This window comes from Ylistrum balloti, unplaced genomic scaffold, assembly GCF_031769215.1.
Source record: "Ylistrum balloti isolate Yb309-2 unplaced genomic scaffold, AGI_CSIRO_Ybal_v1 Utg371228, whole genome shotgun sequence".
NCBI classification, from domain to species: Eukaryota; Metazoa; Mollusca; class Bivalvia; order Pectinida; family Pectinidae; genus Ylistrum; species Ylistrum balloti.
This window is the reverse complement of record NW_026782665.1, coordinates 18,249-40,767: the sequence shown is the minus strand read 5'-3', so window position 1 is coordinate 40,767 and position 22,519 is coordinate 18,249. Positions and strand designations below refer to the sequence as shown.

At 35.8% G+C, this 22,519-nt stretch overlaps 1 protein-coding gene across 1 annotated transcript; it reads right to left on the bottom strand.

Moving 5' to 3' along the window:
• Positions 1-212: 212 nt before the first annotated feature.
• On the bottom strand, positions 213-20,429 carry LOC132561583 (protein turtle homolog B-like; the record flags this gene model as incomplete). The annotated part of the gene is made up of 4 exons (XM_060226278.1): positions 20,360-20,429; positions 19,165-19,452; positions 5,109-5,396; positions 213-500 (listed from the first exon to the last, which is right to left on the bottom strand). Coding segments are annotated over exons 1-4 (934 nt in total), but the record flags the coding sequence as incomplete, so codon positions are not given.
• Between the last annotated feature and the right edge of the window lie 2,090 nt (positions 20,430-22,519).

Genomic DNA, 22,519 nt, shown 5'->3' with positions numbered 1-22,519 from the left:
TAGACTGACATGTGTACACACTCTATACTCACAATCTAGGTATATCAACACACTGGTGGTCTGAGGACTGGTGAGGGCTGGACTACTAGACTGACATACGGACACAATATATACTCACAATCTAGGTATATCAACACACTGGTGGTCTGAGGACTGGTCAGGGCTGGACTACTGGACTACTAGACTGACACGTGTACACACTCTATACTCACAATCTAGGTATATCAACACACTTGTAGTCTGAGGACTGGTCAGGGCTGGACTTCTAGACTGACATATGTAGACATTTCTGTCATCAGATCGAGTGAAAACCTTTCTGTACTGTACTGCATTGGCTGATGTCACTAGGATGACGCCATCTTTAATCCACGACACATTAGACGCTGGAGTACCACCAAATGCATTACATGTCAAGGTCATACTTCCATCCTCCATTCCTACTGTTCTGTTCTGGCCCTCAACACTGACTGTGTTTTCTATCTTTGGAAAATCTGGAGGAACTGCACAAAGTGAAAATATAAGCCAAGACAATAAGTCAAACATATACAAGGTCAACTATGGAAATTGGTGACTCAGGATTCATTTAGTCAGAGGGTAAATATCTATAATGATCAGGAAATTCTAATGAGGATAAAAATACCACTAAAACTTAACGATAAATTGTTACATGAATCAATAAAGTTGTCATGACTGTACAGTAGTAGATAATACAATGTGTCTGTATTACCAATCTGATATAACTTACTGTACAGTAGAAGATAATACAATGTGTCTGTATTACCAATCTGATATAACTTACTGTACAGTAGTAGATAGTAGAATGTGTCTGTATTACCAATCTGATATAACTTACTGTACAGTAGAAGATAATACAATGTGTCTGTATTACCAATCTGACATAACTTACTGTACAGTAGAAGATAATACAATGTGTCTGTATTACCAATCTGACATAACTTACTGTACAGTAGTAGATAGTAGAATGTGTCTGTATTACCAATCTGATATAACTTACTGTACAGTAGTAGATAGTAGAATGTGTCTGTATTACCAATCTGATATAACTTACTGTACAGTAGAAGATAATACAATGTGTCTGTATTACCAATCTGATATAACTTACTGTACAGTAGTAGATAGTAGAATGTGTCTGTATTACCAATCTGATATAACTTACTGTACAGTAGAAGATAATACAATGTGTCTGTATTACCAATCTGATATAACTTACTGTACAGTAGAAGATAGTAGAATGTGTCTGTATTACCAATCTGATATAACTTACTGTACAGTAGTAGATAGTAGAATGTGTCTGTATTACCAATCTGATATAACTTACTGTACAGTAGTAGATAGTAGAATGTGTCTGTATTACCAATCTGATATAACTTACTGTACAGTAGTAGATAGTAGAATGTGTCTGTATTACCAATCTGATATAACTTACTGTACAGTAGTAGATAGTAGAATGTGTCTGTATTACCAATCTGATATAACTTACTGTACAGTAGTAGATAGTAGAATGTGTCTGTATTACCAATCTGATATAACTTACTGTACAGTAGTAGATAGTAGAATGTGTCTGTATTACCAATCTGATATAACTTACTGTACAGTAGTAGATAGTAGAATGTGTCTGTATTACCAATCTGATATAACTTACTGTACAGTAGTAGATAGTAGAATGTGTCTGTATTACCAATCTGATATAACTTACTGTACAGTAGTAGATAGTAGAATGTGTCTGTATTACCAATCTGATATAACTTACTGTACAGTAGTAGATAGTAGAATGTGTCTGTATTACCAATCTGATATAACTTACTGTACAGTAGTAGATAGTAGAATGTGTCTGTATTACCAATCTGATATAACTTACTGTACAGTAGTAGATAGTAGAATGTGTCTGTATTACCAATCTGATATAACTTACTGTACAGTAGTAGATAGTAGAATGTGTCTGTATTACCAATCTGATATAACTTACTGTACAGTAGTAGATAGTAGAATGTGTCTGTATTACCAATCTGATATAACTTACTGTACAGTAGTAGATGATACAATGTGTCTGTGTTACCAATCTGACATAACTTATTGTACAGTAGTAGATGATACAATGTGTCTGTGTTACCAATCTGACATAACTTACTGTACAGTAGTAGATAGTAGAATGTGTCTGTATTACCAATCTGATATAACTTACTGTACAGTAGTAGATAGTAGAATGTGTCTGTATTACCAATCTGATATAACTTACTGTACAGTAGAAGATAGTAGAATGTGTCTGTATTACCAATCTGATATAACTTACTGTACAGTAGTAGATGATAGAATGTGTCTGTATTACCAATCTGACATAACTTACTGTACAGTAGAAGATAATACAATGTGTCTGTATTACCAATCTGACATAACTTACTGTACAGTAGTAGATAGTAGAATGTGTCTGTATTACCAATCTGACATAACTTACTGTACAGTAGTAGATAGTAGAATGTGTCTGTATTACCAATCTGATATAACTTACTGTACAGTAGAAGATAATACAATGTGTCTGTATTACCAATCTGATATAACTTACTGTACAGTAGTAGATAGTAGAATGTGTCTGTATTACCAATCTGATATAACTTACTGTACAGTAGAAGATAATACAATGTGTCTGTATTACCAATCTGATATAACTTACTGTACAGTAGAAGATAGTAGAATGTGTCTGTATTACCAATCTGATATAACTTACTGTACAGTAGTAGATAGTAGAATGTGTCTGTATTACCAATCTGATATAACTTACTGTACAGTAGTAGATAGTAGAATGTGTCTGTATTACCAATCTGATATAACTTACTGTACAGTAGTAGATAGTAGAATGTGTCTGTATTACCAATCTGATATAACTTACTGTACAGTAGTAGATAGTAGAATGTGTCTGTATTACCAATCTGATATAACTTACTGTACAGTAGTAGATAGTAGAATGTGTCTGTATTACCAATCTGATATAACTTACTGTACAGTAGTAGATAGTAGAATGTGTCTGTATTACCAATCTGATATAACTTACTGTACAGTAGTAGATAGTAGAATGTGTCTGTATTACCAATCTGATATAACTTACTGTACAGTAGTAGATAGTAGAATGTGTCTGTATTACCAATCTGATATAACTTACTGTACAGTAGTAGATAGTAGAATGTGTCTGTATTACCAATCTGATATAACTTACTGTACAGTAGTAGATAGTAGAATGTGTCTGTATTACCAATCTGATATAACTTACTGTACAGTAGTAGATAGTAGAATGTGTCTGTATTACCAATCTGATATAACTTACTGTACAGTAGTAGATAGTAGAATGTGTCTGTATTACCAATCTGACATAACTTACTGTAGAGTAGTAGATGATACAATGTGTCTGTATTACCAATCTGACATAACTTACTGTACAGTAGTAGATAGTAGAATGTGTCTGTATTACCAATCTGATATAACTTACTGTACAGTAGTAGATAGTAGAATGTGTCTGTATTACCAATCTGATATAACTTACTGTACAGTAGTAGATAGTAGAATGTGTCTGTATTACCAATCTGATATAACTTACTGTACAGTAGTAGATAGTAGAATGTGTCTGTATTACCAATCTGATATAACTTACTGTACAGTAGTAGATAGTAGAATGTGTCTGTATTACCAATCTGATATAACTTACTGTACAGTAGTAGATAGTAGAATGTGTCTGTATTACCAATCTGATATAACTTACTGTACAGTAGTAGATAGTAGAATGTGTCTGTATTACCAATCTGATATAACTTACTGTACAGTAGTAGATGATACAATGTGTCTGTATTACCAATCTGACATAACTTACTGTACAGTAGTAGATAGTAGAATGTGTCTGTATTACCAATCTGATATAACTTACTGTACAGTAGTAGATAGTAGAATGTGTCTGTATTACCAATCTGATATAACTTACTGTACAGTAGTAGATAATACAATGTGTCTGTATTACCAATCTGATATAACTTACTGTACAGTAGAAGATAATACAATGTGTCTGTATTACCAATCTGATATAACTTACTGTACAGTAGTAGATGGTAGAATGTGTCTGTATTACCAATCTGATATAACTTACTGTACAGTAGTAGATGGTAGAATGTGTCTGTATTACCAATCTGATATAACTTACTGTACAGTAGTAGATGGTAGAATGTGTCTGTATTACCAATCTGATATAACTTACTGTACAGTAGTAGATGGTAGAATGTGTCTGTATTACCAATCTGATATAACTTACTGTACAGTAGAAGATAATACAATGTGTCTGTATTACCAATCTGACATAACTTACTGTACAGTAGTAGATGATAGAATGTGTCTGTATTACCAATCTGATATAACTTACTGTACAGTAGTAGATGGTAGAATGTGTCTGTAGTACCAATCTGATATAACTTACTGTACAGTAGAAGATAATACAATGTGTCTGTATTACCAATCTGACATAACTTACTGTACAGTAGTAGATGGTAGAATGTGTCTGTATTACCAATCTGATATAACTTACTGTACAGTAGTAGATGGTAGAATGTGTCTGTATTACCAATTACTGTACAGTAGTAGATGACAGAATGTGTCTGTATTACCAATCTGATATAACTTACTGTACAGTAGTAGATGATAGAATGTGTCTGTATTACCAATCTGACATAACTTACTGTACAGTAGTAGATGATAGAATGTGTCTGTATTACCAATCTGATATAACTTACTGTACAGTAGTAGATGATAGAATGTGTCTGTATTACCAATCTGATATAACTTACTGTACAGTAGTAGATGATAGAATGTGTCTGTATTACCAATCTGACCTAACTTACTGTACAGTAGTAGATGATAGAATGTGTCTGTATTACCAATCTGACCTAACTTACTGTACAGTAGTTGATGATAGAATGTGTCTGTATTACCAATCTGACACAATGTACTGTACAGTAGTAGATGATACAATGTGTCTGTATTACCAATCTGATATAACTTACTGTACAGTAGTAGATGATACAATGTGTCTGTATTACCAATCTGATATAACTTACTGTACAGTAGTAGATGATAGAATGTGTCTGATAATCCAATGCTACATTTGTATTCCCTGACATCTGACAGTTGTACATTACTGATCTGTAGGCTGTAGATTCCACTCTTGTTGGTAACAGCAAGTCTCGTCTTTATTGAGTCTGCTGTGTCCGGGTTGATTTCTGTTCCGCTAGCGTAAATAAATCCAATAGAAGTGACAGACCACGATGTACTACCACCTGTATCGGGACATTGTAATGTTACATTTCCTCCCTGTCTGGTGTATACTGGACTGGCTGATGTCACACCTTAAATATAAGCAGAACGCAGTTGATAATACAATTCAATCTTCGTAATATCTGTAATATCAGTTCTATTATTTCTATATGATAATGAAGTTTGGTATATCTATAGGACAGGGAATGTTGGTGACATGATTAATCAATCAAATTTAATTATTGGTTTATTTTCTTTACGTTACATGTACCTCCCACGTGTATCACAGATTATTTAATATATATGTATATATAATATCTCCAACCTAAGGCATCTACTTGTTGCCGTTGATTCGATATTCAAAGGCCTATTCCCAATATCTCAAAGAGAATGGCAGGGTTTCAAGAGAGCAGATTGATGAAGATTTGAGGGAAGTTTTATGGTCGACATGATGATCTAACTGGCAAATATTCTATTTCCATTTGATGAAGCCTGTTCTTATTGCTTTATTTCCAATTCTTATCGTTCTGGCGTTTTTGACTCAATGGTCTTTTGACTGGCAAAAGAGGTGATCAAAGTCTGAAAAATGAAGATAGGACATTGATTGAAAGTGTCATTGTAAAATTTTCAAGTTTGTCTGAAAAGTACTGTATGACCGCAATGACGTCATAGATCATAATCTTACAATGGTATAAACTAATTCATTGCGTTAACGTATTGTCTCTGTATGTTCTCCCGAAAAAAGGCCAAGTAACATTTCCAGGAGGACGGTAAAAAGGAAATTTTCCCCAAACTTTTTCACCTTTTAGAGCAAAATTTGCAGTAATCAGTATGTCAGTATGTCTGCTTCAGCTTTTCTGTATTGTTTATTTACTGTTAAAAATTTCATATGTTTCTTTCTACATTGTAAACTGCCGACAATGCGATATACAAAAACTGCATCAATTTCTATGAAGAAGGACTAAAGGACAAATCAAATAAATAACTAGAAATTGTTTCTAACAATTTTGCGGGCTTTTCATTTCTTTGGCGACAATCTTGGATATCAGGCAGACTCCCAAAATACAGCACTAGTTTAAGTTAATCTCAGCTTCATTTACGCAAACCTAAACAGAATTCCACAAACTGACCTGATCAGTTCAAAAACATTCATTTTCAAAATGGCAGTCATGGCAGCCATCTTGGATTTCCGACCAACTTAGAAAATAACAACTCTTAGTCAGGACAAAAATGGTAGTCCTTCTTCCCAGCATGCTTAATATCAGTTCATCCTTGCTTTTTGTTTGATCAAAGATGTTTGAAGATTTCATATACATTTGACACCTGTGACCTTGAATGTTAGTCAAGGTTATTCATAATTGCAAATGTTATAAAACAACACCTATAGATCAGTATATACGAACTACTAGTGCTTTACACCTTGTGGAACTTGAGAAGAAGACTGTTTAACACTAGTACCCTATATTGTACTTTTCAACAATGAATTCAACTTTGACCCCCTCCGGAAACCGGAAGTTGACATTTTTCCTCATAACACAATTTTCTTTGTTTGCTAATCTCTACAACATATCCAAAGATGAACTTCGTATCTTGAAATGTTAAGGAGATATAACTACATAATAACAAAGAAATACATTTTTAAAGGTTCAAACATATTTGACCCCTGTGATCTTAAATGTCGGTCAAGGTTATTCATATTTGCAATCCTTATAACGTAACACCTGATGCTCAATATATCCCCAACATTAGTTCTCTAGACCTTGAGCAACTCTACAAGAAGATTGCTGAACACTGGTACCCTATTTTGTATATCTGAACTTTGGCCCCTTTTGGAAACCGGAAGTTGACATTTTTCCTGATAATAATATATGAGAAAGTTTCTTTGTTTGTTAATATCTATAACATGTCCAAAGACAAACTTTCTATTTTAAAACGTTAAGGAAGTACAACTACATCAAAATAAATTAAAGAATTTTTAAGGTTCAAATATATTTGACCCCTGTGACCTTGAAAGTAAGTCAAGGTCCTTTATATTATCAAACTTTGTTGCCAGTTACATTTGCTTCATATATGTGAAATATAGAGCCTCTAGGCCTTTCAGAACTTGAATTTTGAGGTACGTTTTTCTTATATCAATCGACAGGAAATGTCCACAGAATATTTATGTCCGAAGTTGAAGATTTTGAGCAGCTTTACAATGGAGAAATTACCATTTAACGATTTTTACATAATTGACCCCTGTGACCTTGAAAGTGGGTCAAGGTCATTTATATTAACAAACTTGATGGATAATTAAACAGACATCTTACTAATGAAATATCAAGAGTCAAGGCTTTGCAAAACTTGAGAAGAAGTTTGTCAAATTTTGTAGCTGAAAATAACACTTTTGAACTTTGTCCCTACCGGAAGTTGATCTATGATTCCAGTATTTTTCTTTTAAATTTACAAAATATGATCAAAACTGAGGTCACTAGTTTAAACAGTTCTTGAGTAACAGCATTTTAGTTTTATTTAGTTGATGTATTCAGTTTTTTTTCAGCATTTACAGTTATGGTTGGACGTCGTATAGAAAATTTACTTTGATCTTAAATAATACCAACAATGTGGTACAGCTTGTTTTAGATCTATACGTTATATAATTTTGTTCAGATATTGTGGAAAAGGTAATTTCCGATTTCAATTCTAATTGAAATATATCATGATCATTAACAGCTGGATGTATTGTATCCATTTAAGGATATGTTATGTAAGGTAAAAAATAAATAAGATTTCTCAGGAAACATTTTAAACGAACATTAATGTTCGTTTGTTAAAGTCCAGAGTAGCCTTACTATCATTGCCTTAAGAGATAGTCTGTAAGACACTATCGTCCTCAATGAGGGGTTGTTTCATTTATTCCAGCAAATTTTCAATTTTTTGCCTCCAATTTCTTGACATTTCAGTAATACCAAGCATCCACAATAGTCATATTTATTTAACGTTCAAGTGATATACAGGTTTGTTTTAAGAGTTGAAAAAGATTTTCATAATAATCATAATGATTTGCTCAGACGAATCTGCAAAATCGCAGCTCCCTTCAAAGGCCTAGTACACAGGCATGAGTGTTAATGTCTCCTATCAATATCTTACTATCAGCAAACAATAAAAGAAAAACTGTTTTAAAGAATATAACCATAAATAATTTCATTCTTATCAAACACTTCTCAAGTCCCATATTTTTGTTAGACATTACAAATTAAGTCAAGTATTGGCAAAATAAACTGGCTTATCACTACCTGGAAAATTCAAACGTGGTATTACTTAAGTCTGAATTTGTAAACAGAATTAAATCTTATTTAGCATTCATGTTTGAATATTCATTCAGCAGTTGTCAGAACATTTCTCATTTTAGTTAACAGGGAACATGACGGCCATTTTAAAAGTAGAAAATTCACTTTAGTGGGTTATTAGTGTGATTGACAGCCCCTTTGTACTAATAAAACAAAGCATATTATTTCATTTCACTTAATAACACCTTAATCCAAAAAAGATTTCCCCCACTGCTCATTTTTACCTAAAAATACATAACAATATTGTCAATCAGTTCTAATTACTTTGAACAAAATTCCAAATTACTCTTGGGTAATTTTTCTTATACTGTTTGAAGATGTTTTAGCAGATAATTACAAATGAACTCCAATAGAAAGTTGTATTTTTGACCTTCAGAATATTCACAAAATGTACAAAGAGCATGTTCTTTCTCACAATCCGTCCCACTTTTATCTCTAGTTCCCAATGTATTCAATATGATTCCTTGCTTTGTATATATAATATCTAACATCTTACTATCAGCATGTCCATGTTTAGTGTTCTACAAATGAAGAAATGATATTGTAGCATCTAAAAAATAAAACATATATGTTTTTTCATTTTTGGTACAAAAAGGGCACTCAAGTCTTTTTTTTACTCTAGATTATATAGCAGCATTTCAAAAAAATATTAAAATTAGTAGATAACAGTATTGATAAAACATACACCTTTGGTCAGTAAATTACACATTTCTTCATTACAAATATATATAAGTAATAGGGTCAATTTTTACTAATTCTGTGCCGCCATTATTGGTGTATCACGTAGTTTTTTCCCCCGTCTTCTGCTTAACTATTTGTGCATGTATATATGTTGTGTACGCATGTCCTGTTTACCTATGTGACGTTATACGTATATCTGTGTGGGTTTTTAGTGGACAATTGACTTTTGGTATGTACAGACGTGTCAGTATTCAAGGCCATATGCTGTGCAAATCTCTAATGTGTTGCCCAAAACAACAGATTGGTACAAGACTATAGGGACCGTTGACCCATTGTCAGGGGTCTTTGACCAAATCTGAATTTGTCTTACAAATTCTTAACAAAACAATTATTTTGACAACATCAATGTGAAATAAAATTCTTCGTTGTTTACCTCCTTTTTTTCGGCTATCATGTCACATCTTGAATCTAAGCACTTCGCAATGTTTGAGATCATGTCATTTAGCAAAACTGGTGTATTCAACCACACAATATATATTAACTAGCAAAATCCTTACTATATCAGTGTGTAAAAATGCCATTATTTCCACAATACCTCAATGAACTCTAGGAAATACGTATCAATTTCGTCAACCAATGAAATTTATCGCGGGAACATGATTTGAGTGTTTTTAATTTAGATTCAACCTTGGCTCCAGATATTCTGATATAGATATGACCATGTTGTTTTTTTATTTTTCACTGGAAAAATGGCTTGTGTTTTCATGATTTATTGAAGAGGATCAACGAACTAGTTGAATTAGCTCTCTCCAAGTCCAGTCATGGGTACAAATGCTGTCCTCATACTTGTAACAGACTTGAAAATAATGGCATGGAATCGCCAAAAGCCTGGTGCAAGTTCTGCCATTTCTATGGGTACGAGAGGGTGGAGATGGAATGGGTACGAGTTAGCTAGCTACCGATTAGGAGTTGAACATTTATAGTCTATGATGTTTTCTTTCGTCGGTTTACAACAGCTTGTATGATATATTTTTCGATGTTTCTGGAAACAATTCAGTTCAAACTGAGGAAAGAAAATCACTACATGTTGTGGTCTTGTACATGTAAACGTTCATAAAAGTAAACAACATACTGACAACAATCATATATGTTTATCTGAGTTAAAGCTTGTAGTGGTTCATATTATGATGTACAACTGACTGATCTCAAGCTGAAACAAGCATGGGACATCCAAATCAAAAATTTACTTAATATGGGTGAAAATTAAATTTTCATCAGGTGGTTGAAAATTGGCATCGTAAATATCTAACCTTCAATGAGGTTAATTATACACAATTACATTGAAATAATTTACTTTTGCAACATTTATTTGTGTGAGCTAACTATTGTTCATTACAATCATTACAGATTTTATACAGTTTATAATATATGACTTAAAAATAATGCTGACAGATTAAGGGCCATATTATTTGAAATCTGTTAATTTGAGAGTTTCAGTGTTGGAGTTATCTAACTTAAATCTTTAGATTTCAAATATGTTCTTATTAAAGGAAGGAAAAACAACAAAGTTAGATATAAAGAAAAAATGGTAAATAATTATGCTTTTGAGGCATTCAAATGTACTTTTTATGATATATATATGTACTTTTTGAGTACTTCTATGAGTAATTTTGTGTGAGAGGATTACTATACTGATCCTCTGTCACTGATTTGGTGCCTTACTGACCCCCCACATCCACGCATATACATTTGTAAAAACAGTCTACACACATACAGCTAAGGCAGTTGTGTCCTTAGGTTTCTGAGAGGAATGGTTGGTGCTGAAACTAAACACAAATAAAACAACAGGCATAAGTAAAGCCCTGAGATCAGTATAGATTAAATATAAAGGGATAGAACAGTCATGGACTGGTTTGCAGTCGGATTCAGGTTTTCTACCCTGGATTGTAGCATATGGCACCATCTTAGGTAGGGTAATGGGGATTAACAGTTCTTAATATGTTTCCTACATAACTGTTTATTCAACTGTAACAAGGCTACAGTGTAAAGAGCAAACACAACACCAATTCTTGCGATCTCGAAATCTAGAATCTCACACAATTATATTCAATACAACCATACATACAACACAACACTATACAGGACCTCCCCACTCCTCACCACCCCTACCCATCCTATATAAATATATAAGTAATATGTCTACTCAAATCGCGGGATGTATATAATAGTATACAACCTAATTCCTATCTACCTATACTCAAATGTAACTGGTTCAAATTAAAATTTCAAATTAAACATTACTCCTGCTAAACACATAGTCACTTAAACATAATGCAACCATCTATCCCCTTCCCCTGCGGATAGAAGTTAGATTTTATCTGCTGTGCCCAACTCAATGTGGTAAAAGTCCACTAAAAAGAGGTTGCGTCCCATTAGTACTGGGAGAAAGGATCCTGGTGGTTGAGCGGTGGTTATGAGGTTTGCGCTTTATTCTCAAGCAATCTTGCATGGCCTTCCCTGTTACACAATAAGGTATTGATATTTATACATTAATTTATTCAATTTATTATAGGATTTGAATTGGGAAGTAAGACCCTCTGTCTAAGTCATGGTTCTGTAGTAGATCAGTTATATAGGCTGAATATTACTGGTGATAGTCGAGGAGTAGCTCAAGGTTGGTAGAGCATGTGGTGCACATTATACTATCAGATGGAACGGGCGTAGCTTACTTGATAATTTAACTTATGCAATTGCCCATTCGGACAGTGACCACTAGGTGTTAGAGTAATTATCAAGGGCTATTTCCAGTAACAAACTAAGCATGGGGAATCTCAACCTCACATCTCGAGTGTGAATAGTTATACTTCAACAATCACATCAGCTTTCAACAAATGAGGTCCATATAAGGTGATAGCGAGACAAAATCGGTCAAGATGAGATAAAAAGAAGTTAGATTCTGGGGATAGCAGAGAAGGGGTTTGGACACCCGACTGCACGGTCATAGATTGCTTCGTACATGACTATTCTCTAACATCTAAATAAACATGACTATTGCCAACAGTTATGTGTTGTAATGCCACTGTGTTACATACAATACATCACTTTGGCCCCTTTCTATGTTAGACTGGTGATAACTGCGACCATCAATGATCAATCAGCTGGTCATGCAAAGCCTTGGGTCAACTATATGTGCCAAGTGTTCAGTTTTTCCTTTTTATTTCACTCAACTGCATACCCATCAGTATTTGTATTTCTTTTTATTTTACAGTTGTATCCCAGAAGGTGGTGGCTTAAGGACCAATTGAGAGACTCCTATTCTTTCTAGTGTACTATCCATGTATCCTTGGCACTTGTGTATTAGAGATCCATACCGTTAGAAGTGTCCCCTTGTTGGGCTCCGAGGTGGGTGAGGGCACGGGTAATGAAAATATATACACCTAACTATAGGCACAAAAAAAATCAAAACAAACGACCTTATCCTTCATCAGAAGATGACCATGATTTCAACCAATTTATCGTAATATGATCATTGGAAAAGGATAAACCAATGTCATCCATTTCACCATTCGTCATAGAAAAGGCCATCCTGTCAACATGCGTTACTCCAAAGAGTGTTAAAAACTCCTGGTGGAAGTTATCTGCCAGCAACAGGCCAGGAACCTCTTAGGAATGTTTTTTGATAGAACTGTGCAGGTTGTCCCTCATTCCTCCCTGAACACATAAAAAGGCATTATACGCTGTACATCTCTTCAGGCAGAGAGCGAGGAGAACATCATCAGTTATTTCAAGGAAAAACAACAGAAAGTCTACCATGTTAAACGGATAAGGGTGAAGCGAGATGGCAGTATCTTTGACACCAACACTTTCGTTCTTACTTTTAACACCCAAATTTTACCAAAACATGTAAAGGTTGGCTTCGAGTGTTGGTGTGGATGTTTACATTCCAAATCCACTGAGATGCTTTGGTTGCCAGAAATGTGGTTATCATTCTGATGCAGGTCCACAGACTGACATGGCGTGTGACAGTTTTGCTGGCCTTCAGTCTGCTTCATCAAAGTCTTCTTCAACAGTCATCACAACCACCACCATCACCATCAAAACAGAATCAGAAAAAAAACAATGAAACAACCAACCTTTCACAATGTTAGAACTTCGAGAATCGTTGAAAAAATCACATGACTCTGCAACAGGACCTGATGATCTTCACTATCAGTTCCTAAAACATCTATCAGTCATTATTAGATATTTTTAGTTATATTTTAAGATCAGGTAATGTCCCGAAGTCATTGAAAAAAGCAAATGTGATTCCTATCCCCAAACAGGGTAAAGATATGACAGATCAATCCAGTTACCGCCCAATATCACTCACGAGTTGCATTTGTAAAACTCTATAGCAAATGATAATTGAAGATTTATTTGGTATCTGGAATCCAATCACACAATATCACCCATGCAGAGCGGTTTTAGTTCTAAGCGAGGTACCAATGATCATTTGGTTTGACTTGATTTGTCTGTCGTCATGCGTCATGCGTCGTGCGTCGTTAACTTTTCACATTTCAAGTTTGCAAAGAAAAAGGGCATGGCCCCAATAGGGGCTTCAGGAAGGGGAAAAAAGGGTGTAAAATTAGGTAAATCTTTAAAAATCTTCTTCTCCTGAACCAACAGTCAGATTAAATTCATATTTGATATTTAGAGTCCTTATGGCCAGGTCTACAAAGTTTGCGAATGCAAAAAAATCGGGTGAAAAACGGCTCCACGAGGGGGCGCTCAAAAGGGTCAACAATTCAACTTTGACCAATTTCAACCAAATTTGGTAGAAAGCATCCCTTAGTGAAGGACATATGAAATTATGTTGAAAAAAGTGATTATGTCACCTTTGGGGCCCATAAGGGGTGTAAAAGGGGACATATGTAAAAGCCTTCATTAAATGACTACTTCTCAAGAACCAGTAGATGGATTTTGACCAAACTTGGCACAAAGCATCCCCATGGGAAGCCGCTTCATGTTTGCAAAGAAAAAAGGCGTGGTTCCAATAGGGGCCACAAGAGGAGGAAAAAGGGGAAACTTGATACGAATGTTCTACACAAGGTCCTGTTTTAACTTTTTGGGGCGATTAAAAATCCAAGATGGCCACCCTGGCCTCTGTTTGGCTAAGACATTACGGACTTCCTCTCAAGAACCATCGGGTGGGTCATGTTCAAACTTGGTAAAGATGTTTTACACATGGTCCTGCACAAGTGTTGTTACATTTTTGCAACATTTTAAAACCCCCAGATTATTGATATATATTCCTCAGGTGACCGGTAAGGCCCCTTGGGCCTCTTGTCTAAAGAAGGAACACTTGGTTGCTGTTTTCTTCAATTTGAAAAAGGCGTACAGCACAACATGGAAATAGGGCATGAAGAAAGATCTGCATGATATAGGTATTATTTCATTTTATTTTCAGCAGAGAATGGGTGTACCACAAGGCAGCATTCTCTCCTTTACACTTTTTGGACTTAAAATTAACAGTATTGTCAAATCATTATTCCCTTCAATGGAGGAAGCTCTTTATGTTGATGACTTCATTGTATGCTTTTGATCTAAGCATGTGAATACCATCGAAAAACAACTACAACAGTACCTAAATTGACTACAAAAAATTTCACAATCAAAAACAGTTTGTATGCTTTTTTGTCAAATGCAGAAACAACATGTGGTGTACCCATTCCGGTTGTTGAGCAAACCAAATTCTTAGTTGTAATATTCGACAGGAAATTGTTGTTCCTTCCACACATAAAATGCCTTAAAGCCAAATGGCTTAAGGCACTGAATATTCTAAAGGTTGTGTCCCACAATGGTTGGGGAGCTGATAAAAAAGTTTCGCTAAGACTTTATAGAGCTCTCATTAGATCAATATAAGACTACGGTTCCATTGTGTATGGGTCTGCTAGACCTTCATATCTGAAATTATTAGACACTGTTCATCACCAGGGTCTCAGACTCACTCTCAAAGCTTTTAAGACCACACCTACAGCAAGCTTCTGTGTAGAAGCTAATGAAACATCATTGTATAGCCATCAAAATAAATTGGCTTTGCAATACACCATTCAGCTAAAGTCAAATCCTTCACATCCTTCCTTTTCACTTGTATTTGATCTAAACTATAAAACCTTCTTTCAAAACAAACCAAATACCATTCGACCATTTGGAATTCAAATTTCCACTGTTTTACATAACACATATATTGATATTGACCAAATTCAGACATTTGGAACGATAGACATTCCACCCTGGTTCCTGAATTCATCTGAAGTTGACTTTTCACTTCATGAAATGGTTAAATCAGAGACAGACAGTTACACCTTTCATTCACCTTCTCGAAATTGCAGTAAAATATGAAACATTTCTACATTTATATACAGATGTTTCAAAAGATAATTATAAAGTTGCCGAGACCATGGTTTCACAATGGGTCAATATTCTCGGTGGAAGTTCAAGCTATCTACCTCACCCTTGAAGATGTTCAAACAAACAAAGAAATGAGAACTATAATCCATTCAGACTCTCTTTCTGTACTACAAAGTCTTAGTAATAGAAATATCAAAATTATATTTAAATTTGTAATACATTAATACTATATTATGAACTTGCCTTTAACTTTCAAATTGCTTTTTACTGAGTTCCAGGGCACATGGGAATACAAGGCAATGAAAAGCAGATTGTGCCTCAATGGAAGCTTTATCCATACCACCTGTTGTTTTTAAACTTCATTTTACTGATTTTAAACCATTTATTAAACAAATTTAAAAAGCTCAGTGGCAGGAGGAATGGAATACCTTTACCAATAACAAATTGCACTCTGTTAAACCTGTTATCGGTGAATGGTCTCCAGGCTATAGAAACAACCACAGAGATGAAATTATCCTTTCCCGTCTTCACATTGGCCATACATACCTTGCACATTCATATGTTGAAAGGCAAAGATAAAATTCAATGCATAGGATGTGATGAGCCATTCACCGTTAAACATTTTTATTGGACTGCATTGACCTTCTGTCTTCTCACAACATGCCACAAGTCTAAAGACCTTTTTTGAAATTGTTGATATTAGTTAAATTCTAGGTTATCTGAAACTTAACTTATATTGCCATAATCTCTCATAACCCTTCTAAATCAGTACATTCACACAAATCTCATATATACTTGTAAAAAGTCAGACGTATGCAGCCGGAATGGAGAGGATTATCAGAAAGCAATAGACATTTGTTAAGTGATCAAGTACCTTAGTCGGTATGATTGGAAAGGTTTAAAGATGTGACAATCCCAAAATAAATTATTTGTTATAATTACACCTGCAACGATCTATCCACTAACCACCAATCATAGTTTGGTGGACCATACGAGTTCTTCCACTTTCGCATGCTAAAGATCCCTCTGCGGCTTTTCGTAAAAAGAGTAGGCGTGAAAACATCCTTCCAGGGGTCATGGGATAGTGTTAATTTATACAATTATTTTAAGGCATTTGACGGACTTCAAAATTACTATAACAGAAACCAAATCTAGAAAGGCCCGCAACTCTCAACTCTTCCTTTCAACTTCTGGACACGTTTCAAACGCTAGAGTTAAGATAAGGCATTATATCAGGCCCTGGAACCATCTACAGAAACTAGTATAATCAACCAATCACCACTACAGACAGTTTCTATCTACTGAGGGGAGATACAGGTCACCTGCTCACGTCGTCAGACCACTGATGCTCACCGGTGAGACAATACCCTTACATGGGAAGAGTTTTGGAGACGGACACCCTGTCAACCAACCAACCACATGGTCCAGAGGACTGGGGCGCAACAGGGGAAATGCCACAAGTTCTTTAATATCCTACTCCTTCTGTAGAAATAAAGAGACATTACCAAAATGTGGTCTGAAGCATGCTTGTGTGAAGGAAAATCAATCTTATATAAAAGTTAGGCCTCGACCACTTGGGGCCTTGAGGAGCAGGACGAAAGAAGGAAAATTACATTAAATTCTTTAAAATCCTTCACCTTCTGTAGGAATGAATGGATATTGCCTTAATTTGCCCTAAAACCTATATCGGAATCAGTCTTATGTAAATAGAAGGTCTCTGCCCCTGGGGCGGAAGGATGGGGTCTACTTGGGGAAATAGAATTAATTCTTCTAAATAATTTTATTCCTTAAGAAATAAATTGATATAACCTGAATTTGGTCTGAAGGATTCTTAGGTGAAATGGAATCAATCTTTTATCAACTAAAAGCCTCCCTGGAGTGGGAGGGGCAGGGCCATATAAGGGAATTAGAGTAAATTCTAAAACCCCCTACTCCTCTTGTAGGAATGGCAGAATGAAATTTGGTCTAAAGTATTCTTGGATGGAAGGAAATCAATCTTGAGTAGTGTTAGGTCTAACACACTTGGGATGGGAGGGCCTGGGTCTAAAAGGTAAAAAGAGCAATTTCTCCTGCAAGAATAATTGAATTGCCCACATTTGGTGTGAAGCATTCATTGGTGCAGGGGAATCACTTCCTAGATTTTGCCAATGGCTTAATTGGCACTATGGGGCAGAACAGGGTGGGCCCAGTAAAGGGAAATGAAGCAAATTCTTTAAAATCCTACTCTTCTTGTAAGAATGATTGGATTATAGCAAAACCTTGGTCTGGAGCATTGTTGGCAGAATGGGGATCATTTTTGTAGAAGCAGTAGTCCTTGGCATTGTGAGGCAGGAGGGGCTTGGCCCAATAGGGGGAAATAAAGTAAATTCTTTGAAATCCTAATCCTCCAGTAGGAACGATTTTGCTCCAATTTGGTCAGATGTATCTTTGGATGAAGGGACACCAAGTTTGTGTAAGGAAGTAAGGAATGATTTTCAGGGTCTAAAGTATGGGCCCAAAAAGGGACATTTTGCAAACATTATTTCTACTCTTCCATAAGGTCCCTTGGGCGGGAGAGGTAGATCCAATTTGGGAAATGTTCGTTCTTACAAGCCCTTCTGCCATACAAAGGTATTGTTCAAGTTTGGTCTGAAGCAATTGTTATGAATAGTGAATCTGATTTCTGTTTGACCACATGGGCAGGATCCAACTGGGAAATTATATCAGAAATTATTTGTCACATTGAAAGTCTCTATTAAATGACTGAAAAACTAGTTAGGTGAGCGATGCAGGCCCCTTGAGCCTCTTGTTTTCATTTAAGATTTCAAGCTGCTAATTCTTTTCTGTATGACAGACCAAATTATTTTAACTCACAAGTGAGTTCAACACCGCATGCTCTCGTTTCACTCATTCTCTAGGATAGTTTTCATCGGAATCCATAAGAATTTCGAAATTCACATTCCAATTAAGGACCGGGGTTCATGATATTTAGGACCCTTTATGAAAAGCTGTCATAACATAACATTTTGAATAATGTTTAAATAACCAGTTACTATGTGCCAAGTTGGACCATAGTTACAAGTAGAGGTAGAACAAGAACAAGCTGACGGAGGACAAGTTCTAACATCATTTACATTTGGATGCAATGGGCTCGGGGTAACTGTAGGAAATTACAAGAGTGTTTTTCCTTTGAATGTATTGTGCGATATTAGCTTGAACAGAATTCTGGTGTAAAATATTGCTGGCGTTTATAGCATCCATCATATCACATTGTGCATTCCCAGATGTAACATGCTGTCATACATATGGGGCTGATCTGTCCACAGTACATATATATATCCCATTGTCCCAGGACTAAAATTTCCTGTGTGACACTCATATACATACGTTGTACAATGGCCATATGTAGCCCCACTGTATATGTATATATCCCAGTGTCCCTGGACTGAATTTTTCTTGTGTGACACATCCGTATACATACCTTGTACAATGACCATCTGTAGAGCCACTGTCCCGTCAACCATACATCTATATATCCCGATGTCACGCGACTGGAACTCTGTAAATGTGAGTCTATAACTCCCCCCTATGTGACTCGCAGATATCCGTGGTTTACCCTGCTCATCAACAACAGCTTCAGCTGTAGTTCCTGTGACATACAGGGTATCTCCAGGTCCCGTCCAATTGAGGTTTGTTGCCTGGTCATCAGCCGGACAGGTCAATGTGACAGGGGTGTTAATCTGGATATATACTGGTGTGATGGTCTGACCTGATCAGAATAAACATGATTTTCTCAAACGTGGATAACGATATAGACTTCTTCACACAAATTCATGTTTCTTTTGTTCACATTTTGGCCTAGTTTTATGGAATTTGAGTTTGGATTATGATTATGTTGACATGTTGGTAATTTCCTTTATTTAATCATCTTAAAATTGATGGCATTAAAAAGTAATTTTCAAAAACATATTTAATCCTTAATACACACAGCTTTTATGACAAAGTTTGTTTGAAATTTGAACATTTCACAAAATGTGTTTGTAAATGCATGTAGTGGATTTGTTGTACAAAGTAAATCCATATGGTAATTGAATGAAAATAGTGAGCATGAGGTTGCTAAACAGAAATTACAGCGTACTGTGTATGGAATAAGTATGAATGATTATGAGTGAATTAGTCAGTTTGTTGGGAAGAAATGTATTGTCTCTGTTAAGTTTGATGATAAAGATGTTGAGGTACTTTGAGACACCGAGGCTCAAATTAACAAATTGGGGGTTGATTGACTAAGAAGCAATTTGCCTGTTAAATAGGTAAGGGATATTACAGAGTTGTAATTTTAGAATTTTCCTTGTATAACAAAGTTGCTGAACTTTTCAATGATACCAATGTAGATACAGAGGAATTGTCCATACTTCAAAGGAAGGATAATGGTCTAGTGGAGGTAAGTGACAAGATCATGATACCAAAGGGAACTACCAGGATGGTAAAGGGCAAGGTCCTCTCACAGGTTACAAGACAGCTTGTGTTGTTTAGACCTGACGGTGACCAAGTTCACCCAGATGGCTGAGAAATCTCTGAAGCTTTGGGAGGACCATCTGGATCAACATCCGTCTTCTGCCTATTCGCAATGTTAGTGGACATCACATGATCACTAACATTCAAACAGGTATCTTTACACATGAAACTGTTCTGTCCCAAAGTTCCCAAAGCTTTAGAGATTCCCAGAATACATGATGCCTTGAACATTCTTGGCAAACATTCCTGGTTTTCATGTTTAGATCAAGGCAAAGCATATCATCAAGGGTTTTTGGATGAAAGTTCAATTCTCAAAACCACATTTTTAACACCATGGAGCCTATATGAGTGATTGAGGATTCCTTTTAGTTTGACAAGGGCACCGAGTGCATTCCAGGAGTAAATGTGAGAAACCTTGTCTGATTTGCATGACGAAATCTGTATCCCATACCTCGATGACATTCTGGTATTGAGTAAAAATTGAGATCAACACATAGAAGACGTTCATCGAGTACTTCAAACGCTAAGGAAAAACAGAATGAAGCTTAAACCGGCTAAATGTATGTTGTTTTCAGCGTGAGGAATTTTTTTGTGAGATTTTTTAGTCAGATGATCTCGGTTGAGGGTTGCCAAGTAGACAAGACAGATATTCACGCAATAAGTAGGCTGAAAGAAAACAAACCAGCAAACATTGGTGATTTGAAGAAGATGTTAGGTTTGTTGGGATACTAAAGGAAGTACATATCAGACTTCAGCCGGCATGCAAAACCACTCTATGATTTGTTTAAGGGTAAAGAAGGGGAATCAGTTAAGTCAACTATTAAGAAGAAAGGTGGTCAGAAGCCATCTTAACAGGAGATCAGACATCGACAAGGAGTTTTAGAAGACCTGATTGATTGCTTTTTCAAGAGCACCAATCATGGCTTTTCCAGATTTTCGAAGACCATATGTGGTTTACTGTGATGCCTCATTGGTTGGTTTAGGTGCAATTCTTTATCAGAAGCAGCACAACAGTAAATTGGCTGGCGTTGCTTATGAATCAAGGATTCTTACTCCAGCAGAGAAGAACTATCACTCTAGCAAGTTAGAATTCCTAGCTCTGTGTTGGGCAGTTACTGGAAGATTCCATGATTTTTCCAATTATGCACCTTGTTTTAAAGTGTACACTGATAATAACCTCAAGTTGGCAGAATATTGGTTCAAGATATTTTACAAGCCAGGAATTGGTAACGCATCTACATATACTTTGTCCAGATTTCCTGCAGACATTGAAGAGTATGCACAGGAATGTTCCAAGACCTCTAGCGTGGATGAACTTAAAGTTTTGACACAGGTAATCCAGAGCAGTTCAGTCATTATGGGCTGGTTAGCAAGTATTTCCTCTGTGTCCTTGAGGATTGTGAAGAGATTGTCTCACAAATGACCAGGAAGGAATTGATCATGGCATAAGGAAAGGACAGTGCCAATAGATGTCTGTTGAAGGACAGTCAAAAGCCCTGATCAGAAACAACAGTAACAGCTGGACCAGAAGGTAAAGTTATGGCTACGTAACTGGGACCTATAAAGTTTAGATGAGGGACTAATGTTTTGTTTCTGCAAGTTGTCTAATGGACATCAGGTTGCACAGATTTGTCTCCCAGAATGTCTTTGGTTAGTTGTCTACCAAGAACTGCATGAGAATATGGAACATGTTGGCAGAAATTTGGTGATTGCCTTAGCCAGAGACAGGTTTTATTGGCCTGGAATGGCTCAGGCCATTGGCCAATTATGTTCGGTAGAGGTCCATTGTCATAGAACGGCAGAGTTAAAACCTCATCATACCAATTGCAATTTTCAACTGATATCCATTGATAACATGCATTTAAGCACCCCAAGGGAGATATGAGTACATTCTCGTGATTGTGGATCATTATATAAGTTTTGTACAAGTTTACCCTACAAGAAATAAGAGTGCCAAGACTGCAGCTGATCCTATATTCAAAACTTTTGTTTGACGATTTGGTTTTCCAGGCAGAATACATCATGATCAAGGTAGAGAATTTAAAAATTATCTGTTCTACTATCTTCAAAAATACACTGGTGTTGCTCATTCCAGGACCAAACCTTATCATCCATCAAGAAACAGTCAGTGCAAGAAGAGTATGTGAACCACCACAGAGAATGACATATGATTATCATGGGAAACCATCATGTAGTGCCTGATAGAAAAAGCTGTGTGATTATCTCAGAGAACACAACGCTTTGTTGTACTGTTATGTTTCATTGGTGTGACTTTGTATTGTAGAATTCCTCTCTGGTGTAATACACGATGTTTAGCATGA